Source organism: Mesoplodon densirostris, chromosome 6, assembly GCF_025265405.1.
Source record: "Mesoplodon densirostris isolate mMesDen1 chromosome 6, mMesDen1 primary haplotype, whole genome shotgun sequence".
Taxonomy (NCBI): Eukaryota; Metazoa; Chordata; class Mammalia; order Artiodactyla; family Ziphiidae; genus Mesoplodon; species Mesoplodon densirostris.
Genome location: NC_082666.1, coordinates 83,601,845 through 83,624,870, shown reverse-complemented (window position 1 = coordinate 83,624,870; position 23,026 = coordinate 83,601,845). Strand labels below are relative to the sequence as shown.

The 23,026-nt window shown below is 38.2% G+C and overlaps 1 protein-coding gene across 1 annotated transcript in view; it reads right to left on the bottom strand.

Annotated features, from left to right (window-relative positions):
- PCSK5 (proprotein convertase subtilisin/kexin type 5) overlaps positions 1 to 23,026 on the bottom strand; it is a 334,111-nt gene that overhangs the window by 68,218 nt on the left and 242,867 nt on the right. The window contains exon 10 of the mRNA XM_060102335.1: positions 12,860 to 12,963. Within this exon, the coding sequence (XP_059958318.1) occupies positions 12,860 to 12,963 (104 nt within the window). The remainder of the gene's footprint in view (positions 1 to 12,859; positions 12,964 to 23,026) is intronic.

Here is a 23,026-nt window from a genome sequence, read left to right as displayed (position 1 = left end):
GTATATATGTACCACAACTTCTTTAACCATTAGTTTGCTGATGGGCATTTAGGTTGCTTCCTGACCTGGCTATTGTAAATAGTGCTGCAATGAATATTGGGGTGCATATGTCTTTGAATTATGGTTTTGTCTGGGTATATGCCCAGTAGTGGGATTGCTGATTCACACAGAAATTCTATTTTAGTTTTTTAAGGAACCTCCATACTGTTCTCCATAGTGGCTGTATCAATTTACATTCCCACCAACAGTGTAGCAGCGTTCCCTTTTCTCCACACCCTCTCCAGCATTTGTTACTTGTAGACTTTTTAATTATGGCCATTCTGAGTGGTGTGAGGTGATACCTCACTGTAGTTTTGATTCGCATTTCTCTAATAATTAGTGACGTTGAGCATCTTTTCATGTGCTTCTTGGCCATCTGTATGTCTTCTTTGGAGAAATGTCTGTTTAGGTCTTCTGCCCATTTTTTGATTGGGTTTTTTTTTTTTAATATTGAGCTGCATGAGCTGTTTATATATTTTGGAGATTATCCTTTGTCTGTTGATTCACTTGCAAATATTTTCGCCCATTCTGAGGGTTGTCTTTTCAGCTTCTTTGTAGTTTCCTTTGCTGTGCAAAAGCTTTTAAGTATCATTAGGTCCCATTTGTTTATTTTTGTTTTTATTTCCATTACTCTAGCAGGTGGGTCAAAAAAAGGTCTTGCTGTGATTTAAGTCACAGAGTGTTCTTACTATGTTTTCCTCTAAGAGTGTTATAGTGTCCATTCTTACATTTAGGTCTTTAATCCATTTTGAGTTTATTTTTGTGTATGGTGTTAGGAAGTGTTCTAATTCCATTCTTTTACATGTAGCTGTCCAGTTTTCCAAGCACCACTTATTGAAGAGACTGTCTTTTCTCCATTGTATATCCTTCCCTCCTTTGTCATAGATGAGTTGACCATAGGTGCATGGGTTTATCTCTGGGCTTTCTATCCTGTTCCATTGATCTATATTTCTGTTTTTGTGCCAGTACCATACTATCTTGATTACTATACTTTGTAGTATAGTCTGAGGTGAGGGAGTCTGATTCCTCCAGCTCTGTTTTTTTCCCTCAAGATTGCTTTGACTATTCAGGGTCTTTTGTGTCTTCACACAAATTTTAAGATTTTTTCTTCTAGATCTGTAAAAATGTCGTTAGTAATTTGATAGGGATTGCATTGAATCTGTAGATTGCTTTAGGTAGTATAGTCATTTTCACAATACTGATTCTTCCAATCCGTGAACATGGTATATCTCTCCATCTGTTTGTGTCACCTTTGATTTCTTTCATCAGTGTCTTATAGTTTTCTGAGTACAGGGCTTTTACCTCCTTAGGTAGGTTTATTCCTAGGTATTTTATTCTTTTTGTTGCAATGGTGAATGTGATTGTTTCCTTAATTTCTCTTTCTGATTTTTCATTCTTAGTATATAGGAATGCAAGAGATTTCTGTGCATTAATTTTGTATCCTGCAACTTTACCAAATTCATTGATTAGCTCTGGTAGTTTTCTGGTAGCATCTTCAGGATTCTCTATATATTGTATCATGTCATCTGCAAATAGTGACAGTTTTACTTCTTCTTTTCCAATTTGTATTCCTTTTATTTCTTTTTTTCTCTGACTGTCGTGGCTAGGACTTCCAAAACTATGTTGAATGACAGTGGCAGGAGTGGACATCCTTGTCTTTTTCCTGATCTTAGAGGAAATGCTTTCAGTTTTTCACCATTGAGAATGATGTTTGCTGTGGGTTTGTCGTGTATGGCCTTTATTATGTTGAGGTAGGTTCCCTCTATGCCCACTTTCTGGAGAGTTTTTATCATAAATGGGTGTTGAATTTTGTCAAAAGCTTCTTCTGAATCTAATGAGATGATCATATGGTTTTTATTCATCAATTTGTTAATATAGTGTATCACATTGATGGATTTGCATATATTGAAGAATCCTTGCATTCCTGGGATAAATCCCACTTGATCATGGTGCATGATCCTTTTACTGTGCTGTTGGATTCTGTTTCCTAGTATTTTGTTGAGGATTTTTGCATCTATATTCATCAGTGATACTGGTCTGTAATTTTTTTTTTGTAGTGTCTTTGTCTGGTTTTGGCATCAGGGTGATGGTGGCCTCGTAGAATGAGTTTGGGAGTGCTCCTTCCTCTGCAGTTTTTTGGAAGAGTTTCAGAAGGATGGGTGTTAGCTCTTCTCTAAATGTTTGATAGAATTCATCTGTGAAGCCATCTGTTCCTGGACTTTTGTTTGTTGAAAGATTTTTAATCACAGTTTCAATTTCATTACTTGTGATTGGTCTGTTGATATTTTCTATTTCTTCGTGGTTCAGTCTTGGAAGGTTATACCTGCGTAAGAATAACCAAATTCTAAGAATTTGTCCACTTCTTCCAGGTTGTCTATTTTATTGGTATAGTGTTGCTTGTAGTAGTCTCTTATGATGCTTTGTATTTCTGCAGTGTCTGTTTTATCTGCTCCTTTTTCATTTCTAATTTTATTGATTTGAGTCCTCTCCCTCTTTTTCTGTCTGGCTAAAGGTTTATCAATTTTGTTTATATTCTCAAAGAACTAGCTTTTAGTTTTATTGATCTTTGCTACAGTTTTCTTTGTTTCCATTTCATTTATTTCTGCTCTTATCTTTATGATTTCTTTCCTTCTACTAACTTTGGGTTTGTTTGTTTTTCTTTCTCTAGTTCTTTTAGGTGTAAGGCTAGATTGTTTGAGATTTTTCTTGTTTCTTGAGGTAGGATTGTATTGCTATAAACTACCCTCTTAGAACTGCTTTTGCTGCATCCCATAGGTTGTGCATCATCGTGTTTTCATTGTCATTTGTCTCTAGGTATTTTTTGATTTCCTCTTTGATTTCTTCAGTGATCTCTTGGTTATTTAGTAACATATTGTTTAGCCTCCATGTGTTTGTGTTTTTACATTTTTTCCCTGTAATTGATATCTAGTCTCATAGTGTTGTGGTAGGAAAAGATGCTTGATATGATTTCAATTTTCTTAAATTTACCGAGGCTTGATTTGTGAACCAAGATGTGATCTATCCTGGAGAATGTTCCATGTGCCCTTGAGAAGATAGTGTAATTTGCTGTTTTTACATGGAATGTCCTATAAATATCAATTAAATGGTCTATTGTGTCATTTAAAGCTTGTGTTTCCTTATTAATTTTCTGTTTGGATGATCTGTCCATTGGTGTAAGTGAGGTATTAGAGTCCCCCACTATTATTATGTTACTGTCGATTTCCTCTTTTATAGCTGTTAGCAGTTGCCTTATGTATTGAGGTGCTCCTATGTTGGGTGCATATATATTTATAATTGTTATAGCTCCTTCTTGGATTGATCCCTTGATCATTATGCAGTGTCCTTCCCTGTCTCTTATAACATTCTTTATTTTAAAGTCTATTTTATCTGACATGAGTATTGCTACTCCAGCTTTCTTTTGATTTCCATTTGCATGGACTATCTTTTTCCATCCCCTCACTTTCAGTCTGTATGTGTCCTCAGGTCTGAAGTGGGTCACTTGTAGACAGCATATATCCGTGTCTTGTTCTGTATTCATTCAGCGAGCCTGTGTCTTTTGGTTGGAGCATTTAATCCATTCACATTTAAGGTAATTATTGATATGTATGTTCCTATGACCATTTTTAATTATTCTGAGTTTGTTTTTGTAGGTCCTTTTCTTCTCTTGTGTTTCCCACTTAGGGAAGTTCCTGTAGCATTTGCTGTAAAACTGGTTTGGTGGTGCTGAATCCTCTTAGCTTTTGCTTGTCTGTAAAGCTTTTTGATTTCTCCATCAAATCTGAATGAGATCCTTGCCAGGTAGAGTAATCTTGGTTGTAGGTTCTTCCCTTCCACCACTTCAAATATGTCATGCCACTCCCTTCTGACTTGTAGAGTTTCTGCTGAGAAATCAGCTGTTAACCTTAGGGGCATTCCCTTGTATGTTATTTGTTGTTTTTCCTTTGTTGCTTGTAATAATTTTTCCCTATCTGTAATTTTTGTCAGTTTGATTAGTATATGTCTCAGCGTGTTTCTCCTTGGGTTTATCCTGCCTAGGACTCTCTGTGCTTCCTGGACTTCGGTAGCTATTTCGTTTCCTATGATAGGGAAGTTTTCAACTATAATCTCTTCAAATATTTTCTTCGGTCCTTTCTCTCTCTCTTCTCCTTCTGGGACCCGTGTAATGCGAACGTTGGTGTGTTTAATGTTGTCCCAGAACTCTTAGGCTGTCTTCATTTCTTTTCATTCTTTTTTCTTTATTCTGTTCCACGGCAATGAATTCCACCATTCTGTCTTCCAGGTCACTTATTCGTGCTTCTGCCTCAGTCATTCTGTTATTGATTCCTTCTAGTGTATTTTTCATTTAATTTATTGTATTGCTCATCTCTGTCTGTTCTTTAATTCATCTAGGTGTTTGTTCTTTAATTCTTCTAGGTCTTTGTTAAACATTTCTTGCATCTTCTTGATCTTTGCCTCCAATCTTTTTCCAAGGTCCTGGATCATCTTCACTATCATTATTCTGAATTCTTTTTCTGGAAGGTTGCCTCTCCACTTTATTTAGTTGTTTTTCTGGGGTTTTATATTGTTCCTTCATCTGGTACATAGCCCTCTGCCTTTTCATCTTGTCTATCTTTCTGTGAATGTGGTTTTCGTTCCACAGGCTGCAGGATTATAGCTCTTCTTGCTTCTGCTGTCTGACCTCTGGTGGATGAGGCTATCTAAGAGGCTTGTGCAAGCTTCCTGATGGGAGGCACCAGTGGTGGGTAGAGCTGGGTGTTGCTCCTGTGGGCAGAGCTCAGTAAAACTTTAATCCACTTGTCTGCTTATGGGTGGGGCTGAGTTCCCTCCCTGTTGGTTGTTTGGCCTGAGGCAACCCTGCACTGGAGGCTACAGGCTCTTAGGTGGGGCTGATGGCGGGCTCCAGGAGGGCTGATGCCAAGGAGTACTTCCCAGAACTTGTGCTGCCAGTGTCCTTGTCCCCACGGTGAGCCACAACCACCCCCCATCTCTGCAGGAGACCCACCAACATTAGCAGGTAGGTCTGGTTCAGTCTCCTATGGGGTCACTGCTCCTTCCCCTGGGTCCTGATGCACCTACTTTGTGTGTGCCCTCCAAGAGTTCAGTCTCTGTTTCCCCCAATCGTGTCGAAGTCCTGCAATGAAACCCAACTAGCCTTCAAAGTTTGATTCTCTGGGAATTCCTCCTCCCGTTGCTGGTCCCCCAGGTTGGGGAGCCTGACGTGGGGCTCAGAACCGTCACTCCAGTGGGTGGACTTCTGTGGAATAATTGTTCTCCAGTTTGTGAGTCACCCACCCAGTGGTTATGGGATTTGATTTTATTGTGATTAAGCCCCTCCTACCATCTCACTTTGGCTTCTCCTTTGTCATTAGATGTGGGATATCTTTTTTGGTGAGTTCCAGTATCTTCCTGTCGATGATTGTTCAGCAGTTAGTTGTGATTCTGGTGCTCTCACAAGAGGGAGTGAGCACACGTCCTTCTACTCTGCCATCTTGAACCAATCTCCTTGTATGCATATTCTGATAAGACTGTCTTGTCTTAAATCTTTTGGGGGCATCTTATTTTGGAACGGCATTCAGAATCCAATTATTAGTGACTCAAAGAACTCCATTTCGTTATTTATAGTTCCAATACACTTTTGGCCTGAAAACAAACAACATTGGCCTTGTTGACCACCCTTTGTAATTATGGGGTTTAGGGCTTGATGATTTTTATCTTTGCCTGAAATATCAATTGTAACCACAAAGTATCAAGCTTTGCTATCACGAAGGATAGCCAAACTCATTTGCTGAAAGAAGAGTTTAAAAAATACCTAAGGAAGTCCAGCCTCATTAGAATTAGCAAAATCGAGTTTCATCAGGTGATTACACAGAGACATCAACTGTCTCTTAAGTATACAAATTTTGCATATTGTTAAAAATCATATTTTAAGCTTATAGCTTTTATACTGTATATTAATGATTAAAGAGTTGATAGGACATTGATAGCTGCAGTCAGTTCAGATTTTTGTCATTAGTTCTATGTTGAAATAATTAATTACAACTTTCAAAATTTAGCAGGTTGAAGTCAAGTTGATATTTAAACATTAATATTAATTTGCAAAACAGAATTTTAGTTGGTTTATATATGATTATAGTATAGTCATTGATATGCGATTATGGGATAAAAGGTATGAAGACATATTGTGATAACTTCATTACAAAGTAATACATTTTCTCTTGCCCACTCAGGTAATTTAATTAATTTCAATCACAAAATAGCACTCTAATTCACAACATAGTTTCATATCTTTATCCTCATTTCACAGTAGAAAGCTGTGACATATGAAAATACACTTTTAAGACTCTTTTCTGGGCTTTCCTGGTGGCGCAGTGGTTGAGAGTCTGCCTGCCAAAGCAGGGGACGTGGGTTCGTGCCCCGGTCCGGGAAGATTCCACATGCCGCAGAGCGGCTGGGCCCGTGAGCTATGGCCACTGAGCCTGCGCATCTGGAGCCTGTGCTCCGCAACGGGAGAGGCCACAACAGTGAGAGGCCCACATACCGCAAAAAAAAAAAAAAAAAAGACTCTTTTCTTTGTCAAGGCTCTTCTTAAGTTTGGTATTTTGCAATTTCAAAGCACTTTTCTTTCAACTCAGACTTCTCATTATGTTTGGTATTTGTTACCCACATTCTAAAAACCCAAGATACAAAAATTTTAATTGGTTTCCTCAAAGGCCAAAGAAAATATCAATAACAGATTCTACTAGAATAAAGTTCTTAAGATTGTGGCAAAGCCACAAAACTACTCCAAACATAATTCCCTCCATTAACTAATTATGTTTTGTAAAGAGATAATAGTCATACAGTACAACCATTGTTTTAATTCTATTTTGAAGATGGATTTTAAGTGTGAAACCACATGCATTTAAAACTTTTGTATTTATGGATGAAAAAACAGAACAAAACACCCCCAAAGTCTAACAAACCTAACACTACCATTCAAAGACCAGTGCAGAGAAAATAACATTTTTCATTTGCAGAAAATATTTTAAAATCTCACATATTTAGTAGGTATGAATAGAACACTCTTATGGGGCAAGTAGACATTTTGGATACAAGACTCCAGATTAAGCAATGACCAAGCAGACTGCTGTCAGGGCTTCTATATTGCTGTTCCCAGGTAGATATTTAGTTAAATCATCCACCAGACAAAAGAATAAACGTAAAATCCCTAAATTAAGTGTGATTCATATCTTTTTTTTATAAATGAGCAAGAAGGTAACAAGCTCATATATTCAGTGATCAATGAATGCAAAAATGAAAGATTTTAAGTTAATAAATGAATAGGAGTTCATAGAATACAATGGAATAAACATAGAATCTTGAAAGAAAATCAGGTGGTGTTTCTAGGGAGCAAATTTTATTAGGTAGGATCAAATGTACTTACATCCCTCTCTGCATTTTAAGAGAAGAACTAAATGCCTTATTTCTGAAAATAGGATCAGGACTGAAGTCAGGCATCTGATTCAAATACCCCCTCTGACACTGACCAGATGAATAATGTTTCACTTTGACCTTTCTTTGAAAACATGATGTGCAGATTTCCAATTAAGGTACATTATGTAGCTTTAATCATAGCTACCAACATCACATCAGCATGCTAGGTGGCAAAGATAAGATATTATTTGTACAGTGACATAATAAAATACAATATAGCTTTACCTTTTTAAATGGTAACACATCAGATATCACTTTATATACTCAAAAATAAAAAATAAAAACACCACATTTCAAAACCTTTAGTTTCAGTTCAACACATGGCATGCTTAATGGTTTCAGCACATCTAATGCTTTTTAATAAGTGTTAAAACTGAAAGCAAGACAGGTAGGTATTAAAAATATATTGGAACATCTTAAAATTACCAGCCCTAACAGTGGAAATAAAATGACGGCGATTAAAAGTAATAAAGGTTATTAAAAGTTAAGGGCCTTTGAGGCTAAGAAGTCATGTTAGACTGTCAATTGTTTTCCCCATGGTGGGAAATCAGTTAGAAATTAAAAAAAAATCTAGTAGTTTAGTTGTGGTCAAAGAAAGAGTCAGTGGAGGATGGGGAGGTTTCAGCAACATGCTGGTAGAAAAAAAGAGACTTACATAGTCTGGGAGGGCAGTGAAATGGAAGGCGTGGTAACCTCGCTCACTTAGTTGTCATTTTTGATTTTCAATGACATTTTTTTCATTCTTTCGCCTAGTAAAGATGACAGAAGTTCCTAATTTATTATCTGACGTCTATTCCTGTTCCTAGATTTAAGAGAGTTTAACTGTAAAATATCAAGTCATCATATCCAAATACAGACACTTTGAAAAAACTACAGCACCGATGTTGCATGCATTCAATTATACTTCTCATAACTGCATCCGCAAACCAGAGATAAGGACATGGGGGAAAGATTCAGCGAGCACAGCCCAGGAGGCTGGGGGAGAAAGGGGAAATCTGCAGGGTCTTCAGATTAAAGCAGTAGGAGGGAGGGGCTCATAACAAAGAGTCACGTTCTTCCTGAAAGGCTGTGAGCCATGGATTCTAGAAGAATGCAGAATTCAAGTCCTCTGCATGGCTCTAGGATCCATATACTCTATAGGTACAAACAGAGCTGGTCAAAATGTAAATGGCACTCCACAAGAGAGATTCTCTCATTAGATGCCTTCTGCTGCTCAGGCTGGGCTGCATTTTAGATGATGAGAGAAGGATCATTGATACTTTTATAAACATGAACCTGGCAGATGGGCTGGGCTTGAGTGAAGGGATAAAAAACTGCAGTGTAAATTTCTGTTCTGTGGGTAAATCATAGCACAGTCAGATCAGAGCAGGCAAAGTCATGGGGTCCAGACGTTTCCTTCTAATTCTCCTCTTTGGTTGCACTTCATTCAGCATGTGTTGGGCTGGCCTGCTGAAGGTGCGCAGGAAATATTTGTGAATAAATGAATGAAGAGACTGCATAACTTAAATTCCTTGAAGAGAACCACCCTGATGGGGAAAACCCTCAATTCTACAGCTGATTTGTACATTTTAAGGAGCACGAGGGGGGTATTAAAAACAGTAGAAAAGAAAAAAATAGGAAAGACTTATCGTAAGAGCAAAGGGAAAAAAAAGGAGAAAGAAGTAATATTGAAGAAACCCCCAAACAAACAATTTAATGCCAAAGTCGTCTCCAGGCACTGCAAATGTTGCTCAGTAGCAAAATACTGGAATTTGGATTTTAGTTCTGTAGTGGCAAATACCACATCTGTTCATGTGGTCTCATACAAATACTTTCCTATTCTCATTTTGCTAGATGCATGATATTTATTATTAAAGAAACTATCTCTGGAGGAGGTTTAAAGTCAAAAGGTGTCTGAAATTTAGCTAGGATTATTCACAGGATGAACAAATCTAAATAACATCTAGTTCGTTTCCATAGGTGTGCATTCACTGGATTATGTTTATTTTGAAAAACAAATCTTCTGCAAGATATTTTAACTCTAAGAGATTATTATTATTATTATTGAAGAAGCATCAAGACAGAATCATCTTAGTTCAATTAACATTGTTAAAAATGAAGGTACCATTAGCATAAAAATGTTGATGAGTGGCTTCCAGCTTTGGGGCTGGCTTTACTGTGAACTGATCTCAATATAGGATCGTTTATAGAGTGTGACCATAAGGAGAGCACAGAGAAAGGGGAAGAAAGTTCTCTGCACCCAGCTCATCAGTATGCAACTCTGCTCTCAGAGGAACACACAGAGGAGCCAGTCCTTCAAGGGCAACTTCCTCGCCTGAATGCAATCTGTCCATGCAGTCAACGAGAAGCCAGCAGCTGCTTCTGGAGGGAATCCCCTTCCAGGAGCCAGGAATCCAGGCCCATAACACATGTGGGTAAGAGTGGTTCAAGTCTGTCTTGAGAGGAGACCCACACCAGTCTAGTTCCTATAACATCTGGCTCTGTCCTCTGCTTCGGATGGACCACACATGGGTAGGTCTGAAGAAATGTAAGGACATTGTGTGAAATGCACTTGGCAGGGTTTGGGGAAAGACTGATCTGTAGGGTGTTGGCTTCTCCAAAGTTATCACTGAGAACTAAGACTACCAAGTCTATTGATGGCAAGACCCCAAAACCTAACTGGTTGCTACTCTGAGCTGCTTCTGCTTTACCTGATGAGAAGGAAATTCACATGTTCATACTGACGGCCCCACTGCAGAAGAGTACCCGCCAAGCAATTTATGAAATTCTGGTGGTTTCAAAAAAAAAACAAAAACCCACTCTTCAGACAAGTTAAATCACTCAACATGAGGTCACAACAGCAAGCCCAGGGAAGCACAGGTGTTTTCAGATTTGTTTCATACCTACATCTCACTCAGCGTTAGGACTAAACCAAGTGGTAAGAGGGAGTGCACCCAGGGCTGCAGGCTTCTGCTTGCAGGCAACTTCCGTTTTCTCCTAAGGAGAAACATTTGGCCATGTGTTCCCGCTAAGCAAGGCCTGCAAAAGCTGGCTGACCTAATTTAAAATATGAGCTCTCAATGCATGAACCTGTTCCAAGCCTTCACTATTTTTTGTTCGTTCAGATCTTATTCCATAAAAAGTCAGCCCATCTTTTTCCAGTCCTAGTGACCTGCATTCTCTCCTTCCCGGAAGCATGTCACTTCTCCTGCTAGCCTCTGCCTTAATCACTTTTATTTGTGGGACGCTAGGGAGGGGATGGGAATGCTTCGAGTAGGGAAGAAAATAACTCTTAAAAAATCCTTCTTGTTATGATCATGTTTAGATGAAATATGGGGCTTGCCATCAACAAAATTACAAAACAATTCCACTGGGAGTCCAGACGGTTCAGGGTAATTCATCTATGAAAAAGTGAACTTTAATTGTTACTCTTGGCAGCAATCTAAGAGAAGAGTGAAATATTATACTAAATATTGCCACGTGCAATAGTAAAATGCTCTTTCCTCCCTGCCAGAAGCAGTGTATGGCCCCCTTCAGACTCAGGTTTGGATCTGGTGATTTAGTTTAAATCCTCGGCTTCCCCCTCTCCAAAACCAACAGAGGTTTTCAAAAGAGTTGCATTTTTTATTAGAACCATTTGCTCTTTTTAAGTTGCCAAAAAGAAGTAAGTAAAACTAAGACTTTTATTTGGGTTAAAGTTGATTCCTCAGCTTCATTGAGGTCAATGTACTTAGTCTGTGAACCTTCTACTAAGAAGTTCATTGCAGTGTTGAACCAGCCAGTGTTTTGATCCCTTCTTCCCCCCTCCCCAAACCCAACCCCTTGGCTGCCTGGATTTATATAGTCGGGGCTGGAAGCATGGGGAAGCTAATCAAAAGGAAACATACATATGGCAAATTACATCCTGGATTTTCTAGAACAATTGAAATTTCAAATATTTTTGATGCTGCACATAACATTTGCTATTCTGGAACTAAGTGTCTTGATTTGGGCTTCAGAAAATGTGATCCCAATAGGTATTTACAATGCTTTAGATTAAAAGCTCTTTGAACACTGCTGCATTATATAGTTTACAAGCACAGAAAGGTATTTGATAATACTCGAAAGCAGAGGGACATTCTTTTTTTCTAAAAGTGAAATCTTCAGTGAAGATGTTAATCAAAGAACTCTTTTATATGGCGCTGGTTCCCTGGCATATTGACAGGTTTTGGCAAAGCATGATTAGTAAGCTGCTTGCAAATAATTTTTAAAATTACACTTTACATTTTCAGCATGAATATTTATATACATTGGGTATAATACACTAAGGATATATTAAAATCATATGTAAGATAGCCTATGTAGATAATATTATTCAGCTTCTAAATTGTTTAAGTTGGGGAAGTTAGGGCCCAGAAAAATTAAATGACTTGCCCAGGATTATTCAGCTTATTACCAATGATCTGAGGACCAGAACCATAATTTTTAAGTAGATATTCCTTATGTTACAGATAACTGTTTTTCATCCATAGGGATATATACAAAGATTATTTGCGAGTAAATTTAAGTCTGCAGATACAACAAAAAGTAATCTTTGTTGTAACTTAAATTAATGGATTAAAATTTAGATTATCTGAAACCTGAGTAAAGATACTACACTATAGGACATCTGCTTTATATAATTATTTTCTTTTGACTATAGCATATGTTATGGATGACAATAAACAAAATGGCTACCATTAGTAAGATAGTTTGAGGGAACTAGAATCCCTATCAGCCATGGGAAAAATAGTCAGCACTTATTATATCCTGTGCACACTTGCCTAAGACTGCGCATTATAAAGCTTCATAAGAACTTTTAGTTTATGTAAAGTAATGTCTTAGAATTATGCCTGTTTTTCTGTTTGTGGAAGGTTTGGAAAAAAACCAACAAAAACAAAGTATGTAGAAAAGCATAGCCTAGCAACTAACAGTGCTACCCTCAAACGAACAAAAGATACCAGCTATTATTAACTGGAAGTAATCACTCCAGAAGGTAAGGAAGTTTTAAATACATTGTTACAAATACCACTCAGATAATCAATGACAGCAAAGAATAAACTAATGAGGAGCCCCATAGGTCGACAATACTTGGAAGTTGGTTACCTTTAAAGAAACTGACCTATGATGTGGGAAGCCAAGGAAATCTGCCTTAAATGTGTTGTTTTAATTTAAAAAGAAAAAAGAAAAGGAACCTGCCTTTTTTTTTTCCTACGAAGAGGTCAAGCTCTTCCTGTGTCAGTACAAAATTTAAAGTTTCTTTGGATGGGTTCTATTTCCTGCTCTCCATTTAAAATGGGGGAAAAATAAAAATATTTTGCCTGTGACAAAATATGAAAGAAGTTCTCACCCTTAAAACCAGCAGCATTGGTTTTCCAGTCATTAGCGTTCAAATGTCCTGCACGGGAAGTCCTTACAATAACATGCTGCACGTCTCTCCAGGTCAGAAACGGACTGGGGAAAGACAAGGTAAGAATCATTGTACCAAAAAAAAAAAAAAGATGGGGGAAGCAGAGAGTCACAAGCAAATTAAAAAAGCAAAAGCAGAAGGGCAAAGTACTAAAAACAAAGGGTCAGCGATTTGGGTTTGGGATAAACAAATGCCAAATGCCGCTCTTGTTCTCAACTTGGAGAAGTGACATTAGTCTCAGGGAGGCAGAAAATGTAACCTTTAATTTGAGAAATAATGTGATATTAGTCAGTGTAAGTTTTTAAAAGGGTGAAGATTTCCAGTTTCCTCAGCAAAATGGCTCCCAATTCTGGCCCTGTCATCCTTCGTGTAGACTCTTGCATCATCATAAGAAAATTACAACAAGCTAAAATCAAAACTGAAGGGCTCTTGAACATTCCTTGTTCAGTTGTTTAGCCAGGCACTTGATTTTAATTTAACAAAGAACTTAGCAATGTTAACCATTTTGGATGGATGTGTGGGATACAGAAAAACTCTCAACTGAAACCAAGTCTTCATTTTCAGTGTTCTCAAAGGAAGAGGATGTGGTACAGAGCCCAAAACTGGGTACCCAGGCACAGAAAACTATGGGAGTGTCTTAATTTGCAATAAATAGTTATTAAATTATTGGATACCTATTTCTTATGGCTGTTGGCACTGAAGATCACAAAGACACTACTGAATGGGAGATACTTTCATCAAGGAACTGCAATACTAATAAACACACAGAAAACAAATCCAAGTACATATACACAGTTTTTTGTTCTCTTTCAAAGAACATGTTATTTACTAAAGGCATTTGGGTGCATGCATGAAATTCTCTAATCAGGATACTTATTCAATTCAGTCTTGAATGTGAGGTGTGACAATTTTTTTACTTAACTAGGAAATACGGCAACTTATCATGCATCTTGTGTAGTTATTTTCTTTGCTTCTCATCTGCCACCTTCATTTTAGAAGGATATTTGCAAATGATGGGTCGGAACATTTGGAGGAGGAGAGACAATGACATGCTACCTTCCTAGAAGTGTGACAGGGGCATGTGGTAATCTCTGTACCCCCTCGTATGGGCATGTATGCACACTGGTATCTCCCAGGCCGAGGGAGAACGTGGTATCTTCATAGCTAATTTTCAATGATGAAGCTGCACACTGCTTCACTTGATACTACATTTTCCTATCACACTCAGCATATACGTGTTTTTGAGGGTGGCCTCCTAATGAGAGGGGGCCCAGTGATCAGATTATGGTTCCTTCATTTTCTAGGTATGTGAAATTGACTTCCCAAAGTGTCAGTTTCCCCACTTAGAACCTGGATGTTAATATCTACTTTACTTCGTTGAACCAACTGAATCAAAGTATAGTTGTCCCTTGAACAACGCGGAGGTTAGGGGCGCCAACCCCTGAGCAGTCAAAAGTCTGAGTATAATTTATAGTTGGCCCTCCATAGCCACGGTTCTGCATCCATATATTCAACCAACAGTGGATCATGTACTATGTATTTAGTGAAAATAATCTGCATATAAGCAGACCTGTGCAGTTCAAACCTATGTTGTTCAAGAGTCAACTGCCATGCCAAGTACTTAACCTTGTTCCTGGTGCATAATAAACCATTGTAAGTGGTAGACAGTACATCATTTTGCTAAAGTAAGAGCCACAGCTCCTATTTAGTGGTTTGAAAATGAAGGAGATGGGGAGAGAAAAGTACTACAGAGTTCTTATACCTTTTTGTTATGTTCTCAGATTCCAAATAAAAGAGAAATATTACTGCCATTTTCAAAGTTTCCATAAGGGACAAGATAGGATCTCGACTGTTTTGTAAGGTTGCATTAATAGAAGAACTTATACGAAGGGATTAAAACCCATCCACATGAGTTTGAAAGATATGAGAAGAATGGAAGCAGAATTATTTTTGTTTTGATACAACACTTGTTAGGAGCCAACTTTAGGACCTGACAAGGCACAAAACTCTGAATAAAGGGAGGGAGGTTGTGTGATGGATCCCAGGAGGCACAGAAGTTTTGCTTCTAAAACAGTTGGCATGATTTGGCCCTTAGCTGGCTAATAATGAATCCACAACAAAATTTAACAGAGTCCATGCACTACAGTCAGGAAAATTAGGAGAATGAGTCCAGGGAAAATTCTGAATGCTACTCTCAACATAAGACATTCTAGCTCTGCCTGAAATGCGATGCTAATCTCCATTCCCTTTTCCAGTGTAGTTACTTGGGTGAGGGGTGAAAACAACAACAGAAAAGCTCAGTCTGGAAAGACATTCCAGCCCCTTATTTATGGGAAAGCAAAATCCTCTCAATTGAACATGTATGTTTTTATTTTTTCATGAGCAAACAGCAAGACCCCTAAAAGTACACTTGGATGTGATAAATATGTCTAACTCAACCTTGTAATTTTAAAATAACATTTAACACACAGTTAAAACTTTCACATTTTAAATGTTATCCTTCAGGGAAAAAAAAAAAAAAGAAAAGAAAAGAAACAACACAAGTTTCCCTGTTGCCTATCACCAGGGCAAAATTCCTTTAGAAATATCAAGCACAAGGTTCTGACCATTGGGAAACCATTTCCCTAGTGACCCTTAGCTCTAAAAATAGAATAATAATAACAGAACAGGAAACACTTATCTTGTAGCTTAAGCAGTTGTATTCAGGCAGATTCAGGAAGCCTCCTGCATTCAACTCAGTCTGAAGAAATGAGAGTTACTTGCTCTCATGCTGAGTTGCACAAACTAATTCTTCTTGGAGTGCTTGTAATTAGAAGGGAGAAATTACCTTCAGGAAATTGAAACTACACATGGAAAGGGGGCATTCAGATAATTTTACTGTGACATTTGATAATGTACAACTTCAGAAATGATTTAATTTCAAAATTTCCTGAATTTCACCAAAATAATGGGAGAAAGATAATATGGGAAACCAATGGATTTTTGAATCAGTGGTGTTCCTACCTGTGGGAGGGTAATTAATTATAGCTCAGGAAACAGCCATAGGTTAAGAGGCTAGTATCCTGAGAGGACTTTTATTTATGGGAAAGTCTGATTCACACTTTATGACCTATTTGTATTTATGCTCACAGGGATGATGTAGGAATGAAGAAGTCATCAAACGTGGGGTAAACCACATACAGAGTGAAAGAAGAGTGCCCTGTGCCGTGAACGCCACAGTCCACGATGGTAATATAGGACCTCCTAAAACTTACCCCCTCCTGCCAGTTACCCTGGACCCACACTCCAGTGGCCTCTGAAAACCAATACCCCTTTCACCGCCAAAGCACCAAAAGATTTGGGGCAAATAATAATGAAAAAGGCCAAAAGTCTAACCAACCTAGAAAAAAAGAGCAGTTTCTCTCAACTCTGAGCCCGGTGACCACCAGTCTCATAATAAGCCATCAGGAGTCATGCCACATACCCCTCAGGTTTCTTCCTGGAATTATTGACAGTTACCCCTGAATAACAATATACACTAAAAGGTCACATTTACAAATGCCTGCAAAACGTGGCTAGTTAACAATGACCTTTCAAGGCAATACAACATACATGATTTTCTGGGGACTCCTGTATATATCATCTTTTCTCGTAAGGAAGTTTTGCATCCTTTGATGACCACAAAATAATAACCAACATTTAGTGAACACTTGGTCAGGGAGAGGTACTGTAGGTTGTATATGCACTATGATTGTGTAATCTAAAAAAATCACATGATAGAGGTAAAATTTTTATTCCCATTTCATAGATGACAAAAGTGAGGCTTTGAGTTGCACACAGTAACTCAGGGACCTATAGGTAGGTCGTGGTAGAGCTACAATTCAAACCAGCTGCACTTGGCTATGATGGTATGCTATCAATCACTATTTAATACCATCTCCACATGGACCCATAAAGGTGAAATGAATGTACACACAGTGGCTTGTCAGGTGGTTCTCTAACAGCTGGATCAGGAAGCCAAGTGTGGCATGTTCTGTCCTCATGGTCATACAATTTTTGTGCCCATACTCTCTCTCTCTCAACTCAGTTGGCTGAGTTTTGTTTGCCACAGAATTCAGGAGATTCTTGAGTCCTAATTTGATTTTCAGGTTCCAAAGGCCTAACTTTGGCACATTCTATCAAGAAGGTAAACAGAAAGATACTGAACTAGGAAAAATCATACTCTTTTTTTTTTTTTTTTTTTGGCAGTATGTGGGCCTCTCACTGTTGTGGCCTCTCCCATCGCGGAGCACAGGCTCCAGACGCGCAGGATCAGCGGCCATGGCTCATGGGCCCAGCCGCTCCGCGGCATGTGGGATCTTCCCAGACTGGGGTACAAACCCGTGTCCCCTGCATCGGCAGGTGGACTCCCAACCACTGTGCCACCAGGGAAGCCCCATACTCTTTTTATAAAATAATATTTTATACTAGATGTCATAACATTGTATCTTTTCTTAACATTTGCTATGAACTTGCTTGACACGCTCACACTTGGATGTGGTTTAAAGCCTGATTAGGTAACTCTTCTCCAGTAAGGGAACCTCAGCTGAACCTCATCTCAAATACTTCTAGTCTCCAGCTGCAAAAATAGGATCATGAACGACACAATCACGACCTGGTGTTTGTATTACATTTTTGTTCTGAGCAGTTCAAAGTATTCATGGGCCCAACAACAGGTTTTAGAAGAAGCAGGACATATCCCGGGGGAGACATTCTGTCTAGTGCTTCTTGTTGGACGTCTAAGTGCAACTGCTAGCACTTAAAAAAAAAAATCCCTCCCAAAGAGTTTTCCCAGATAATTCTGCACACTTGTGAACAAACCTGTACTTGGTGGTCCTTAAAAACAAGGACCAATTTTAAATCCTGAGTGACTGATTCACCTGCATTTATTAAAGAGAAAAAAGAACTCACCTTCCCCCCCAAGCCCCCAGATGGATCTATCATCATAGGCAGTTTAAGGACAACTGATAAAAGGAAAAACGAATACACATCTTTTTATAGAAAAAGAATAGATCAATAAGAGGAGCAATAGCGAATCCCGATAATGAAAACCGTTTCCTAAACAGGACAATCATCTTTAAATACAAGAGTGATTCCATCTAAAGCAAGGATGAGCGATTATGTGAACCAGACCTATAGGGAAACAGCATGAGCAATCAGCAATCATCAAATATCCAACTTACTAGTCAACCAAAAATTCAAGGCCAAAGCAGTCTCCTTTTATGTTTCTTAAGATTGTGTAAAAGAAAAATGGGAATCAGTAGCCAGAAAATGAATGCTATTGTACAGATGCTAAATAAGTCAGCAATTATGGGAAAGGATTCATTGTGAGCTGGACGAACCAAGATGAGGCAGAAGTGTTTAAAGCCTGCAGAGATTGAGGAAAAACATTACTCTGACTGCAGCCAGTGTGTGCCAACGATGATTCAAGAATAAAATACAGACCTTTCAACAAAGGAAACCAATCTTCTTTTGTCAGGTAATGAAGAGCCCAAAGGGATCACCAGGTGGTGAGTCCCACTACGAGCAGGAGTGTATCCCTAATGGGAGTGCGTTTGTTCTGTGTTCTATATTAATTCAAAAGTCCCGGGTCTAAAGCTGGGTTGCAGTAACAGAAAACACAGTTAATAATACCTCCAGATTTAGAAATATGATTTATATTGGTGTCACCAGGATCCCTGCTTAAGATCCATCCACACCTGAATGAAAGCAGAAAAGATAAAAGAAAAAACTGGTTTGAGATCACCTAAGTCAAATTTTTATTTTACTCTTTTGTGAAACCACTCACTGATTCCCTGAATTTAGTCTAAACCAAAGGTGTGGAAATTTGGTTTATAAACACACTTAAGATAGGCCCCAATTTACAAAGAAAAATTCTGTCATTTAAACTGAAGTGCCTTCTTTCCATTATAAACCCCAGCTTATCTGTAGGATTTGTCATTATACCTGAAAGACATCAATTAAGTTTTCTGCAGCCTTAAAAATGATTATTTTGTTTGTAAGCTCAATAATCATTTCCTTGAAATACTTCGTTATGTAAATGCTTATGAAATAAAACCTGATGAGTGGTCAGCCAGAGGTACACTAAGTTGAGATCACATGCACTGAAGTCAATTCATGATCATGGAACTTTCTTTCCACCTGCTCTTGTGGTACACTCAATTCCCTCTGAGAATATTACCCTGAGACTATAAATTCTGGCCATTCTAAAGCCCTCTCTCCTAAAAGGAACCCTCTTACACTGTTGGTGGGAATGTAAATTGGTGCAGCCAATTTACTATGGAAAACAGTATGGAGGTTCCTCAAAAAACTAGAAATAGAGTTGCCATATGATCCAGCAATCCCACTCCTGGGCATATATCTGGAGGAAACTCAAATTCGAAAAGATACATGCACCCCAATGTTCATAGCAGCACTATTTACAATAGACAAGACATGGAAGCACCTAAGTGTCCATCAACCAAAGAAGATGTGGTGTATATTTATACAACAGAATGTTACACAGCCATAAAAAAGAATGAAATAATGCTATTTGCAACAACATGGAGGGACCTAGAGATTATCATACTAAGTGAAGACAGACAAAGACAAATATCATATGATATCACTTATATGTGGAATCTAAAAAAATGGTACAAATGAACTTAATTACAAAACAGAAATAGATCCACAGATATAGAAACCAAACTTATGGTTACCAAAGGGGAAAGGTTGGGGTGGGGGAGGGATAAATTAGGAGTTTGGGATTAACATATACACACATATATAAAATAGATAACCAACAAGGACCTACTATATAGCACAGGGAACTATACTCAATATTTTATAATAACCTATAAGGGAAAAGAATGTGAAATGCATACATACACACACACACACACACACACATATATAACTGAATCACTTTGCTGTACACCTGAAACTAACACAACATTGTAAATCACCTATACTTCAATAAAAAATAAAAATTAATTAAAAAAATAGGCCTCTGTCTTTATGCAACCATAACCTGGAATCTAAATCCGACTCTCATTTTTGTCCCCAATCTTTGAAATTGTTTGAAGTAGACCAAATGTGTTGGTATGAGAGCTTCCTCCCTAAGTTTATCCTGGTGAAGCTGGGAGAAACTCAAGTCTGGGAAAGAAACTGGAGGACACAGGTCACTCCCCCTTTTCTGCTAATTTTGTAGGCTATCTAACACTGGGCATGAATAAATACATAATTCTAAGCTAACTGACCTTGTCCTGCAGAAGGACACTGTGGCCCCCATTATTTATTTCTAATTAAAACTTAAAAAAAATAAATTTATTTATTATTTTTGGCTGTGTTGGGTCTTCGTTGCTATGCACGGGCTTTCTCTAGTTGCAGCGAGCGGGGGGCTACTCTTCATTGCAGTGTGCGGGCTTCTCATTGCGGTGGCTTCTCTTGTTGTGGAGCACGGGCTGTAGAGCGCACAAGCTTCAGTAGATGCAGCATGTGGGCTCAGTAGTTGTGGCTCACGGGCTTAGATGCTCCACAGCATGTGGGATCTTCCCGGACCAGGGCTTGAACCCTGTCCCCTGCATTGGCAGGCAGATTCTTAACCACTGCGCCACTAGGGAAGCCCTCTAATTTAAATTTGTTCTCAAAATAATAATAAACATAGTTTCTAATCACATGAGAATGGTATAAATTGTGCTTTAGAGTCAGGAAGACTTGGGGTAAATTATGACCTGCTACTTAATAGGTCTGTCACCCTAGTAGACTATTTACTAAAATTCTCTGGACTCAGTTTCCCACCTGAAATGTGGAGACAAATTCATTAGCTCAAATTTTTGGTTGCAAGAATTTGAGGTAATGAATATAAAGTGCCTGGCACATGAAAGGCTCTCAAAGACAGCAGTCATTATGATTACTTAAGATGAACAACCTATCATCCCAGAAAAATTCAGAAGAACCACTTTCTGAATTTATACTAGCATCTGATGAATTATCATTTAATTAAGCTAAGTTTTCCTCTATGCTCCTAAATTTTCATAGTATGTTTTTTAGTTTCTGTAATAGATGAACAAAATAGCATCTTCAACACCTTGGTATATTTCTGCTTAGTGAAATAATAATGCTACTAAGATGTGTCAAAAAGCTCTGGTTTTAAAAGCTGATGGTGGAGGCAGCAACTGGTTGGGAAAGAACTGTTTGTACCCACTGTGATTGTGACAAACCCTCTCTATTTGTGGGAAGATCTTCCCTTTTGATGGTTGGCCATTGATGTGATGATGTGATGATGTGATGTGACGGTGAATTGTTCTTTGGTTTGATATCCTAGTGCTTTTCAAGTACCAAATGTTAGGATGAAGACTTTGAAAGTACTTATTCGCTTAACTGAACTACCAGACTGAAGTGTTTTGAAACTTTTTCTACATAGTTCGAGGATCTGCAGAGTTCTCACCTCAAAAGCCAGCAGGTGAACCCTTGGACAGGCAACAAAAAATATTTGGTTGCATCTCTGTTATCACTATTATTTTAAATTACTTTACAGCATTTTCTCTCATTATTTTTTTCCTATTAAGTACAAAGAATTAAAATGATCCTTTTCTACATGCTTATGTTTTTAAACAAAGGTTTTCAAAGTTCAGCTTTAATTTTAAACTTAAATGAAAATGACTAAACATTTTGGATTCTAGAATTTTAAGTAAATGTTATTCTATTTTAGACACTCCTGGTTCATTATGTAAACTCCTAGCAATCTTTTTAATTATTAGACTTCAATAGTAACGAAAAATATTTTTCAAAAATTTCATGCTACACACACACACACACTCCGAGGAAGAGATCAACTGAGATGAATAGAAATCTATTACAACAATTTTGGAGGTATTTTAAATAACCCTATGGCTGATGTGACTGGACTGAAAAAAATAATGTTTAACTTTCCCGTACTTCACATTAAGAAAACAAAGCTGGCTTGTCACCTAAAGGAAAGTAGAGAGAATAAAAGTAACAAAACCCCTCAAACCTCAGCCCTGTTTCCCTGTCTCCCAAATTAAAGACCCAAAACATTAATGGGCTAAAAATGCAAGAACATAATTCCCTACCGGACAAGAACTCCTTTTTTATTTTCAAGGCAGCCCACATATTAACTCCGATATCTCTCCTGTCCCTATTATCAGTGTCTCAATTCCCAGAAACTGTGGCAGAAAATAGAGGACAAATTCCAACTTTCTTTTCTATTGCCTCCCCTACTCTATATGTTGGGATGCCAAAATCATGTCTTTCCAGTGAGGGGTGCACAAGAGACAGAGTTGTGACTAATAAAACATAAGTGGGAGTCTACTGAGCAATTCTGAGAAAGTCTCTGCTTTCCTACCGCAGGCACTGCCTAATCCTCCTTCACTCTTTCCTTCCTCTTTTTACCTGAATGTGGATGTGATGGCTGGCACTGCAGCAGCCATTAAGAAAAAGTCAAGAGATAACACAGACTTTGGCCTTGGTAGCCTTGAGCTTCTGAACCAACATCTTCACTTGCGGATTTCTTGTTGTACCAGCCACACTTAGCTATTAAATACAATTCCTAAAATATGTATCTCCAAAAGTACAGAGTATTAGATAGCATTTCTTGAGTACTCACTGTGTGCCAGGCACCTTGTCAAAAGTACTCCATATTTCATTTATTTCTCACAACAATCCTATGAGACAGGTACTATTATTATTTTTATTACTAAAATAAGGAAATCAAAGCTGGGAAAGTTTAATGATCCTGTTAGGGTCACATGATTAGCAAAAGCTGAAACTGGCTACAGGCAGTCTGATGCCAGAGCCCTAGGTCTGACCTATTCCATCACCGTGTTGTCTTGTACTGGAGAAGGCACCAAAAGGGGAAGAGTCAGGGTAACAATCATTGTAGGGACTGGCCAGCAAGCTTCCAATTTTTATAGTAGGGGTAGGAAATGATCCTGTCCTCACTCAGCATCCTCACTTTGGATGGATCTCTACCAGAATCTCAGAGTTGACTAGGGGTTTTGTCCCTCATCCTACAATTCAATGGCAGATTTGAGTAGGTCTGTGCCTGGATGCTAGTTAGAGCAGTTCATCATCACACCTTTTTTGAAG